Source organism: Echinops telfairi, unplaced genomic scaffold (assembly GCF_000313985.2).
Source record: "Echinops telfairi isolate 266 unplaced genomic scaffold, ASM31398v2 ScPeMD7_3509;HRSCAF=4178, whole genome shotgun sequence".
NCBI lineage: Eukaryota > Metazoa > Chordata > Mammalia > Afrosoricida > Tenrecidae > Echinops > Echinops telfairi.
In genome coordinates, this window is record NW_022107407.1 from 17,027,230 (window position 1) to 17,038,982 (window position 11,753).

Below are 11,753 nucleotides of genomic sequence, written 5' to 3' on the forward strand. Positions count from 1 at the left end.
AAACAAACAAATCTCTACCATATATTAACAAGGAGGTCTATAAAGGGAGTCAAAGGTAGATTAAAAACAAACAAATCTCTACCATATATTAACAAGGAGGTCTATAAAGGGAGTCAAAGGTAGATTAAAAACAAACAAAAATCCATAGATCCAGGAATGAGTTTTGGGCTTGCACTAAATCCTAGACCCAACTTAAGAACCATTAGTTCTTAAATCATGGGGCTGCTCGAGACTCACCCTACATAAGGGACTATAGAAGATATAGATACTATAGAAAAGTGTGGTGAAGAAAGTAGATGGTGCCCGGCTATTAAATTAGTGTCTGAGGTCTTAAAGACTTGTTTCCAAACAAGCAACCATCTAAGTGAGATGTCAATTAAGTCCACATGGAACAAGCACACCAACATCAGTGACTAATGTATTATAAATCCTATAATCCAAATGTGAAGGAGGGAATAGTGGTACAGTCTGGTGTGCAGAAGGCTATGGATGACAGTGAAGCTAAGATACATTTGTGAGATCTACAGGAAATAAGCCTCTGGTGATTTTCCTTTCCATAATAGAGGAATAGGAAGAAACTGGTTCCCAAGCAGAGTGCATTGGAGAGATGACTCTAGGAGATCAAAATGATAAACCTGACTTGAATGGGTAAAACTTGGTCAGTTGATCCTCTCTGATACACCCTGAGCCTGATCTGGTTTTCAACATTTCTGGGTTGTTGCTTTTAATATTGGGGTTTATCTCTGATGTATTTTATCATTGGGGGTAGCCTTTTGGAGTTTTTGTTATATGTTTTTCAGTATATGAAATGTGGGACTGACAAAGCTATAGAGACAGCAAGTAGAATAAGGGTCCCTGGGGGTGCAGTGGGGAGAAGGGGTACAGGGGAGCTGATATCAAGGAGTTCAAGAAGAAAGAGAATGTTTTGAAACGGACTGTGGTAGCAACTGTATAATACTGCTTGATTGAACTATGGAATGACATGATATCTGTATTCACTCCCAATAAAATTTTTTGGGGAAAAAAATAGCAAAAACATGTTCATTTTGAGTGACTTTGCTAGCATTTGAAATACCAGTGACACAGTTTCCAGCATCACATCAACACACAAGCCACCAGAGCTCCACAAATTAGAAATGAAGCAGTACATTTCTAAATTACCCATGTGTCAAAGAAATTACCATGGAAACTAGGTGATATTGTGAGTTGAATAATAATAACAAAAATGTTATGAATGCAGCTAATGGTGTGATTAGGTAGATACTTAGACCATCACTGATTCACTGCCATGAGTAGATGCTGACTCAGTGACCCCCGAAGACAAGTTAGAACTGTCCCTGTGGGTTTACGAGACTGTAACTCTTTACAGGAGTAGAAAGCCTCATCTTTCTCCCTTGGCTTGGCTGGAGGTTTCCAATTGCTGCCCTTGTGATTAGCAACTCAATGTGTAACCACGATGCCACCAGGAATCCTTAGGGGCTCTTAAAAACAAACCAACCTGTAAAAGTAATGAAATAACTACCCATTTTAACATGTTAGAAAAAAGGCAGTATATTAAACCTGTAAAAAGTATACACATAATAAAGGTAATAGGAGAAACTAAATGAAATATAAAGTAAGTATAAAATTATAAAAAGAAAAAAGTTGGTTCTTGGTAGACATGGCAGGACTGATAGAGAAAATAAGAGAAAAACTACAAGTTACCCAATCAAGAATGAAAATGGAAATATTGCTTTAAATGCTAAAGATATTGAAAGGCAGTAAGACATAAAAATAAATTTATTGACAATAATATTGATAATTTAGAACAAATGAAACAAATCATTTCAAAAATAATTTACCTAAACTGACACAAGAAATATAAAAATGTTTTCTAGGAATGAAATTAAATGTTATTTAAAATTTTCCTACTAAGAAAAGCTCAGGCCCAAAATCTAATTGCAGATTAAGTCTCCACTGAATTCCTTCTGATCATTTACCAAGGACGTAGATAACTAACTGTGTGCTCAGCCAGAATGCACTGGAAAGTGAACTACCTCCACTCCTCTCCAGCCAGCCCGAGGAGGGATAGCCTTTTAGGGGTTTGCCTGGGTGTGTCCCTTGATGGACAGTCCAGGGTTCTCACAGTCCTAAATCTGACTGCAAGGTCAGAAGGCCCTGGACCAATAGGAAAGCTCTTCTAACATACTGCATGTGTCCCAATCATGGCCCTGTTCCCACTTCTGTAGTTCCACCTGTAGCTCTGATGTAACTGCAATTGTGATCGGCCATCAATGGTGAATCTGTGCTAGTTTCCTTCGTCCCAAACCTTTCTTCACTAATGCCCTGACTGTGAATCCTTGGACACCATGATGACCTCATGCTAACAGCATCCCTCATCTGGAAAATGTGTTTCCATCTTTGTGTTGTCTTTGTCCCTTCTGAGACTTAAATAAACGTTCTCCTTAAATTATATTTGGAATTGGGTCTCTTTCATACCCTAAGACAAATATTAAAAAGGAGCATGATAAGCCTATCTTATGAATTTCGATGCAAATGCCTGCAGGGGAAAAAAGTGAGAAAACTGAGTCTAATGATATATGAACAAACTAATACATTAAAACCAAGTTGGATTTACTCAAGAAATGCAAGACAGGCTTAACATTTTAAAATTAACATAATTTACCATGGTAACTGAATGAAGCATGAAAACTCAAGGTTAACAACTGATAAAATTCAATATCTACTGTGACACAAATCCCATCAAAGTAAGTCTAGGAAGAATGTCTTTAACCTAACAAAGCCTGTTATTCGTTTTAAATTCATGGTGCTCCCAGGTTGCGGTTTCAGAATAACACCGGACTCCACGGTGTTTCCAGGTTGAGATCTTTCAGCAGTAGATCACCAGGTTTGTCTTGGGGGAGGGGGACGCCTCTGGGTGGGTCTGAACTGCCAACTTTTTGCTTTGTAGTTGAGGGCTTAACCATTTGTACCACCCAGGGGTTTCCATTATATTGACTATTTTCCCTAATATTGGAAACAAGAAAAATCAGATTTCCTATTATGACATCTGTCAACTACATACTGGAGGTTTTGCCCACCACAATAAAATAAGGGGGAAAAGAGAGAGAAAATAAATAACATGAGTAGACAGAGCACCAATTAGAGATGGGAAATGAGGGTTAGGATAATGGGGAACCAGAACTTTGAACTAAAGGTCAATTTCTACTTCAAACTGTCTAAAACATTAGACCAATGATTGTGCAGCTTCTCGGGTCCTCTCAACAAATCTGTAGGTATGCAGATGATGTAAAAGGTTCAGAGAGATAAAATGACTAAAGTCCTTCTTTAATAAGTAAAGGACAGAATGGGGATTGACTTGGAATGTACATATTCAAATCTAAGATTCCTTTCGGTAGGCCATGTTCTCTCCCAGAAAGATCTAAAAAGTCCAAAGGAAATTTTATCCAGAACTCACTACCGGCTCTCCTAAGCATAAATAAAATGGTCATTAACTCATTACCTAGGACCTGTTTTCTGTTATATCTAAAACTTTGGGCATCATGATCTGAAATGATAATTCCCCTCCACCTTCAAATTCAAAGAAACCCTAGAAAAATGTGGTGTGTGTGTGTGTGTGTGTGTGTATTGGGGGGCAGGGGAGTGGCAAACAAAAGAAAGCAAACAGAAGATAAAAGTCAGGCTCAGAAACAAAATATTCCCCAATGCTTGAAATGCAGAAAGAACTTAAGATCAGAGTGAGAAGTGGGAATTGACCCAGATTCTGATCTATCTCCAGGGGCTGGTGTCTGGAGTTTCCATGCTCATCTAAGAATAGTAGAGCTATTTTCTAGCTTTTATGGTAAAAATATATGTGGGTGAATGATAAAAAGTGGAGTGTAGGTACTTCATGAAATCTGAACCCTCAATGGGCTGCCCAATCAGTTAAATAGCTAATAGGAAAACCTCAAACTCACTTCTATGAAGTCATGGCGACTTTACAGGGCAGGGTAGAACTGGCACCCTGTGAGTTTCCCAGTCTGGGACTCTAGGAGCAGAAAGGCCTGTCTTTTCTCCAGTGCTCTGCAGCAACTGGTGGTTTCGAACTACCAACCTTGGGAATCACAGCCCAATGAGTAATCACTAAGCCATTGGTCCAGTCACTCCTTGGAAAAAAGATGGGGTTTTCTTCTTCGGTAAAGAGTCTTAGAAACTCACAGGAATCAGAATTGACTTGGTGGCAGTGAGTAGGACAAACTGTCTACTGGTTCAGAAAATCAGCCAAAAGTTGCTGCCAAGAACATTGGGTGGGGGTGGCAGAGCGAGAAAAAGATCCTCAGGAGATGGTAACCTCCGGCCTGTGCCACACTGAGTTGCTGGGGTAACGTACATTATGTATATACATATTTACATATATACATATTTACATTACGTATTAATGTTGGGCTAACTGCAGGGTCAGAAGTTCGACCCCACCAGCCACTTCAAGGAAGAAGAGGCTTTCTGCTCCAAGTAAGATTTACAACCTTGGAAATCCTGTGGAGAGAGTTTCTATGAGTCAGAATCAATTAGATGGCAGTATGGTTTGGATATGTTAAGAAAATTCTTACGCTGAGAAATGAATCTAACTGGTTATGGACTATTAAAATCCCTGGGGTCCTAGCAGCAACAGAAATAAAAAATTTTTTTAAAATATTAAAATAGAACTTAAGGACTATCTAGAAGTTATAAATTATATTTAAAATGAAGTGGCTATATTAAAAAGCAGACTAGAAATAGATGGGGAGATTTTTTTTTTTTTACTTAACTGTAAGATTGATAGGAGGGCATCATTCAGAAAAGGGATAAAAAGAGCATTCAGCCATTAAGCCTGAAAGTACAATTAAGAGACATCAAAGCCCAAACCTAACTTACTGTCCTCATCTGCCAGCGAGTGGATTCTGATTCTTAGTGACCCTTTAGGACAGAGTAAAACTGCCCCTGTAGGTTTCTGAGACTGCAACTCTTTATGGGAGTAGATATGGAGGACAAAAATCCAAAAGTTCAAAAAGATGATGGAAGGAATTGGAGGAAGGAATTAAACAGTTAATGACTACATTTTTTGAAATATAAAGACATAAAAAATAAATTCTGAATTGGATGAACAAAAATTAATCTACAACTTGATATAGGTTAGCCAAATAGCAGGGCATCAAAAGAAATCTAAAAGCAACTAGAGAGAAGAAATCCCCTTTAGAAGAATTAACAAGGTCAACAAGACTTCTAATCGGCAGCAAGTTAAGTCAGGGGCTAAGGAACAATGCTGTGATGAAACGAGTTCTTTTCGTTTGGAAAACAGCTTTAGAAAACCTCCCCTCCCAAGCCCACCCCAAGTCTGGAGGCATTATCTTTGCCCTAGTTTTCTACCCTAGAAAATTTGTTGGTTTAATGCAGCTTGACTGACATTCCCAAGGTAAACTGTAAACAACATGCTTTGATACATTTTCCCCTGCCTGGACTTCAACCTCAGGATGGGTAGGCACTTTGAAAGGAAAACGCAAAAGAGGCAACTATGGCCTACTATGCAAATAAAGCATCTATAGCAGTGGTTCTCAACCTTCCTAATGTCAAAATCCTTTCATACAGTTCCTCATGTGTGGTGACCGGCCCCCCCCACCACAACCATAACATTATTTTCACTGCTACTTCATCACTGTAATTTTGCTAGTCATGAATCAGGTGACCCCTGTGAAAGGGTCTTTCGATCTCCAAAGGGGTCGCGCCCCCCAGGTTGAGAACCGTTGCTCTAGAGTCTACTGAGAAGGGATTAGTCATTCTGTGTCCCTCACCCTAGGTGGGGCCAAGCTTGGATACTGACATTAATTTGTGTTATTAATTTCATCAACAAGTTTAATTTATGATGTTTCTATGTTAATATTATTGATACTAATTTATCCTATTATTTTTGGTTGTATTGCTCAAGTGTTTTCATTTTTTTTAATTAGCCTTAACATTGACAAATGGTTGATTATATGTGCAGTAAACCCCACAGAGGCTTTTTATGCAGAAAGATAACGGAAGAAGAGAAAAAGAAGGTGGAGACAAAGGACCTTCTAGAAGAGCTACAACAAGGATCCAGGGCTATAACACTGAAAACACTGAAAGACCCAGAAGGGGCCCTGTGCGGCCATGTGAGTGGTAAAAGACCTTCGGGCCAAGAGGAGAGGGCTGTCTTACACAGAAAAAGGGAGACGTTAGTCTCTGTTTCTGATCTTCATCTTGAACTGAAGCCTGTTGATCCTGCCCCCAACCACAATCTTAATAAGTTACTGAACTGAAGTATGGTCTGTGAGGTTCTGTGCGGCCCTGGCAATGAATTCTCAAACCCACCAGAGAAAAAGATGCTGGGGGTGTGTGTGTGTGGCTGGTGTCCTCACTGGTAAGGGGCTCAAGCGGAATACGTCTGACTTCTACCTCAGAGAGATCGGCTTTGGGCTGATCTTCATTGGCAATTTGGTCCCTGAAGTTAGGTTCTGATGGGGCCACTACTATCTCCACTCCTACCATTTTACAAATGGCTTCAAAGAACTGAAGAGAAAAAAAATGGTCCGTTCAGCTAATTACTCTTCTTCCCTCATTGGTTTTTCACTGAAAGGTGTACCAGAAGAAACCTTTGCTTTGGACTAAGTGGGATCCGCAAAGCCAACACTTGGGGAGATGGTTAACGTAGTGGAAACTGCACCAGGTTTTCCAACCTGTGAAGAGGAACAGACAATCTCGACATGAGGCTCCAAAGGCTTTTGCCTGGACACTATACTTAAAGGCAGAACTTGAGTGAACTCTGGAGATGTATCACAGTAATTAAAAATCATAATAACTAAAATTACAGTCTACAGAAACAGATGGAGTTCAGACTTTGGCTCTGCTATTATGAGCCAAGTGTCTGGGTTAAATTCTTTATGCTTCATTTTCTGCACTGTACATCAGTTTAGAAGAGATGAAATAAACAGACATATAAAGGTTTCAATCGAGTGCCTGGTAGAGAGGAGGTGAGTCTGGCCCACAGTATTATAGAGTGAGCATGTAGTTTGATCAAGGCTATCTGTAAGGTGACTGTTGAATAACTAAAGTATAAGAGACACATACTCTGACATCCACCGAGCAGCCAACAGTCCATGATGGATTTCCCAGCACTTGATTTTGGCATAAGAGATGGACTAGTGAAGATTTCCCAACACCTGAAAGACACATAAAAGCGCAAGTCATATAAAGAGGCATGCTCGAAATCTATTCTGGCATGAGTACAACACAATATGTGCAATCATGATATGCAAAGCCCGGCTGTTTAAGAGGTACCAACGATGCAGTAGCTTTATTGGATAAGGTGAAAAAGATGACTGGGAGCAATGGCTCTCAGTTTAGCCTGCATCAGAATCACTTGGAGGGCTTCTTAAAACACATAGATTGCAGGATCCAATCCCATTTCTGATTCGGCAGGTCTGTGGTGGGGACCAAGCTTTGCACTTCCAATGAGTTTCCCGGTCATGCTGATGCTAGAGGTTCAGAGGCCTCATCCTGAAAAACCAGAGGACAATGGAAATGTCATGTGAACTAAGCCTTTTCCTTTTGAATGATTTCATCTTGTTAGCCTATTTTAGAATTGTACCATCTTAACGGATCTTGGAGGTAATTTCCTCTGCCCTGCACACCAATTCGGAAGTCCCTTTCACAGCCCCCTATTGGGTGGGCTTCTAGATTGTTCTGGAGCACTGCCAATGACAGGGATTCACCACTTCAGAATTTCTTATCTAGACACTCCCGTGTGGAGTCACTCATTCACTCACCTGAAGACCGTTGTGCAGGTTCATCTGTTTCCATAAGCAGGGGTTTTCTACAAACATGTTGTTATCGTGGAAATATTAATACATATTATTCACTTCAATTAATATCACTGAATTGTACACGTGTTATTTAAATGGCAAATATTTTGTTACATTTGGAGTTACCACTATAAAAATTTAAAAACAAAAGCATAAGCCTTTGCTGACACGCTTGTTCTGTCCTAAGTATTTTACTCCCCAAATGCCAGCGGCCTGGTGAATTAATCTTTCAAGATTCAGCATTATTATAGCTGTGAAATCTTTTTGGACCTGATTCACGTATAAGGAAGCACACCATCCTTTGCGTCTCCATTGTGTCCTTTATATCAGGGGTTCTCAAACTATGGCACGCGGGCCACATTTATCCGGCCCACCGGGTGTTTTTGCCCTGTTTTGTTTTTTACTTCAAAATAAGATATGTGCAGTGTGCATAGGAATTTTTTTAAACTATAGTCCGGTTCTCCAAGGGGTCTTAGGGACAGTGAACTGGTCCCCTGTTTAAAAATATTTTCTTACAAAGTGCTTGAAACACAGCTTATGATATCTTTGTGGGTCTTATTCACTGTTTAATTTTAAGCTTTTTAGTGGGGTTGGACTGTTACATTCATCTTTGTATTTCCAGAACTCAGAAAGGGGTCTTAATGATTATTTACAGGTGTCATTTAATGTAGGAGCCCAGGTGTAACAGTGGTTACACATTGGGCTGCTCACCACAAGGTCAGTCATTCGAAACCACTAGCAGCTGCAGGGAGAAAGATGAGGCTTTCTACTCCCATAAAGCATTACCGTCTCGGAAACCCCCAGGGGCAGTTCCACCCCGCCCTCTAGCATTGCTGAGTCAGAACCAACTCCATGGCAGTTCGGTGTTTGGTTTGGTCACGAAAGACCACATGTTCTGTGCAATAAGCTGTTAGTGATTTGGACATCGTGTTAGCACATTGAACTGCACAGGCGTCGCTAGACTTCTGGTCGCTTTCTTTGCTGCTGCTGCTACTGGAGCTGCTGGCAAAGGACAGAGGAACAGGAACTGACACTGGTGGTGGCAGACAGGGTCCAATGGGGAGTGGATCAAGAGGAAATGAGTGAAAGGGGAATTTCTGCCTGCTGTTCCTGCCTTCCTAAGCAGTAAGTAGTCCTTAGTCCAATCCTTGCCTGCCAGACAAAGCCCGAGAGAGCCTGTGTCCAGAGTCATGTTCTCTGCTTCCCCTGCCCGTGTCTTGCTGTGGTTCAGGACTGCAAGAGTCTGGGTTTGGGATCGTTCAAATCATTAATATGATACAGCCCAGGGCTGTTTTCCCTTTAAAAAACAAAACAAAGAATATACCTATGGCCCCTCCAGAAAACAACACAAAAAACCTCACTGCCTTAAAGTTGATAGCAACTCACAGCGACCCTGCTGGATAGGGCAGAACTTCCCCTGTGAGTTTCTGAGACTGTATGTCTTTATGGGGATAAAAAGCCCCGTCTTTCTCCCACAGACGTTAAGAAATGCATATCTGTTTGGTGACTAAAGTGTTCCATGTTATTACAGAACTTTCAGAAACATTTTTTAAAAATAGTATTTCTGTGGGCAGACAATAATTAAATCATTCCCTTAGTACATACTGGTATTTAGCTGTTTTTGAGCGTATCACTATCCTAAAGGGGGGGGAAACCCAAAAAACTTTTCCTTCTGCTTAAAACTAGAATTATTTCTGTAATATACACCCCCAGCAGTGAAATTACTGAATACATGGAAATGACTATTTCAAGTTCTTGAGAGTCCACACTGTCAGGCACTTTCCCTCTGGATCCACTGCTCGAGCCCCACCCCAGGCTGCAGGTGTGTCTTGTTCCCTTCCCGTGACCTGGAGGTGCTTGCTCTTCCTTGTTCATTTGATTAGGGGGAAAAGAGTGACAGCTTGCTGTCGTCTACCTTGGTTTCTGGTAAATATATATTTTGTTCAGGGTTGCTAATCAGCTGTCGTTCCTCTTGAATGAGTTCTCTGCTGATAGGTTCTGTCCATTTATCTGGCAAGTTTACCTGCTAAGCAATTTATTTATCACTTTATATATTAGAGTAAGGTGACCAGATTTAAAGCGGGACACCATTGACGGGGTGGGGGTTCCTTGAAAAACCAAAAAGGGGGAGGAGGGGGGTCCACATGTCTTCACATCCACCAGGGAGCAAAGCCCCCACCCACTGGGAGCCCCTTCTGAGGCGTCCGCGTGAGTCTGTGCGAGCTCCTACACAGAAAGCAGGAGCGAGTTTCCTAGCTTGTTAAGAAAAAATCTATCAAAGAGGTTCCTTCTCACAGAGGCGAGGGCTGGGTCCTGGGGAGAGATCCCGGGCTGGGAGCAGCTGGGGCCCAGAAGCAAGGCTGGGGCTCCGGACCGGCTGGTGGTCCTGCAGAGATCCGATCCGGGCCCTAGAATCCGTATTTGGCTCGGGTCTGGCGGCGGCTGAGCTTGTTCTGACCACGTGTTCTTCAGCTCCAGCTCGCGCTCCTTCGCCTGGTGAATCAGATACGTGATCTGGTGTTTCCGCCGCTGCTGGCCTGTTGGCTGCTCACCTTTCTTTTTGCTGAACGACTTCATGGTTTTCTCTTCTGTCAAAGACTTGGTCATCCACTGCTGGGCCCCACTGAGCTGGTCATCACCTTTGATCTCCACAAAGGTGATCTCCTCCCTTCCTCGGTTCCGCTTGTCCTGCAGTGGCTTAAAAGCTTCGTCATCGTCATCGATGAAGGAGGCATCCGGGGCAATTTCCGGGGGGGTGGGGGAGGGGAGCAGGGCCGGATCCTGGGCGGGGTAGTAGCCACCACTGTAATAATCCTGATAGTAAGCACCAGCAGCATTGGCATCACCGTATGTGGAAAACTGATTGTAGCTGTAGTCGTCCCCAGGCTTAGGCATCCAAGGGGCCCCACTTGAGCCTGCTGCCATCTTAAACTCAAGGGGGGCATTGGCTGCGTCATCAAGGAACCCCCCACCCCCACCCCATTCCTTGATTAAAAATTTGGTCTAGATGGACCAAATAGACCATTCCGTAGCTTGTCGTGCATTCTTTCCAAAAATCAGGACTTTTTTAAAACGCCAAAAGTCAGGACTGTCCCGCCAAAAGCGGGATGTCTGGTCACCTTATATCAGAGGCATTAACGCTCATGCAATTGAATCAATCATCTTCCCAGGTTTCCTTTCATCCATTTTCACCTATAGATATTTAACACTTTTTGAGTACTCACATTTAGCTTTGCCTTTGAATTTATTGCATGACATCTGTTTCACATAGCCCATGACATCTGCTGCATGTCAACTGTGTGGGCGATATTGTTATCTGTGTTGGAGTGTAGGTTGTGTATCATGGAGGTATCCAGCGGGACACTTTAGTTATCAGCTTGACATAAAGCTTGAGATTCTAGTTTTGCTTAATTGTCAGTGTAAATAGTTTTCTGCGGTAATACTCCATGACTTAACTGCTATGGTTGATAAGTCAGAGCAAACACTGGATGAAACAGGGAGAGGTGAAATGTTAGGGATGGTGAGCAACCTATTCATTTCTTTAAGAATTTGGGGTGGTTGTGGTGGTTCTGGTTCAAACTAAATTAGAGCAAAAGAACGCATTACGGCTACCAAGAGATATAACGTCTGGGGTCTTAAAGGCTTGAAGACAAACAAGCGGCCAATTATCTCAGAAGCACCAAAGCCCACATGGAAGAAGCACACCAGCCTGTCTGACCATGAGGTGCAGAAGGGATCAAGTATCAGACATCAAAGAACTGAAAATCATTATCAGTGGGTGCCCGCTTTACTGACACAATCACTGAAGACAAATGTGTGCATAAGCAAATGTGGTGAAGAGAACTGATGGTGCCCAGCTATCAAAAGATATAGCGTCTGGGGTCTTAAAGGCTTGAAGATAAACAAGCGGCCATC

General features: G+C 41.9%; 2 protein-coding genes across 2 annotated transcripts in view; one reads left to right on the forward strand and one right to left on the reverse strand.

Moving 5' to 3' along the window:
- Positions 1 to 11,753, reverse strand: part of RABL3 (RAB, member of RAS oncogene family like 3) — a 64,646-nt gene that overhangs the window by 49,807 nt on the left and 3,086 nt on the right. The window contains exon 2 of the mRNA XM_004709793.2: positions 7,105 to 7,196. Coding sequence (XP_004709850.1) covers positions 7,105 to 7,196 — 92 coding nt within the window. The remainder of the gene's footprint in view (positions 1 to 7,104; positions 7,197 to 11,753) is intronic.
- Positions 8,885 to 11,753, forward strand: part of GTF2E1 (general transcription factor IIE subunit 1) — a 58,768-nt gene continuing 55,899 nt past the window's right edge. Inside the window, exon 1 of the mRNA XM_045294263.1 lies at positions 8,885 to 8,963. The gene's annotated coding sequence lies outside the window, so the exon portion shown is untranslated. The remainder of the gene's footprint in view (positions 8,964 to 11,753) is intronic.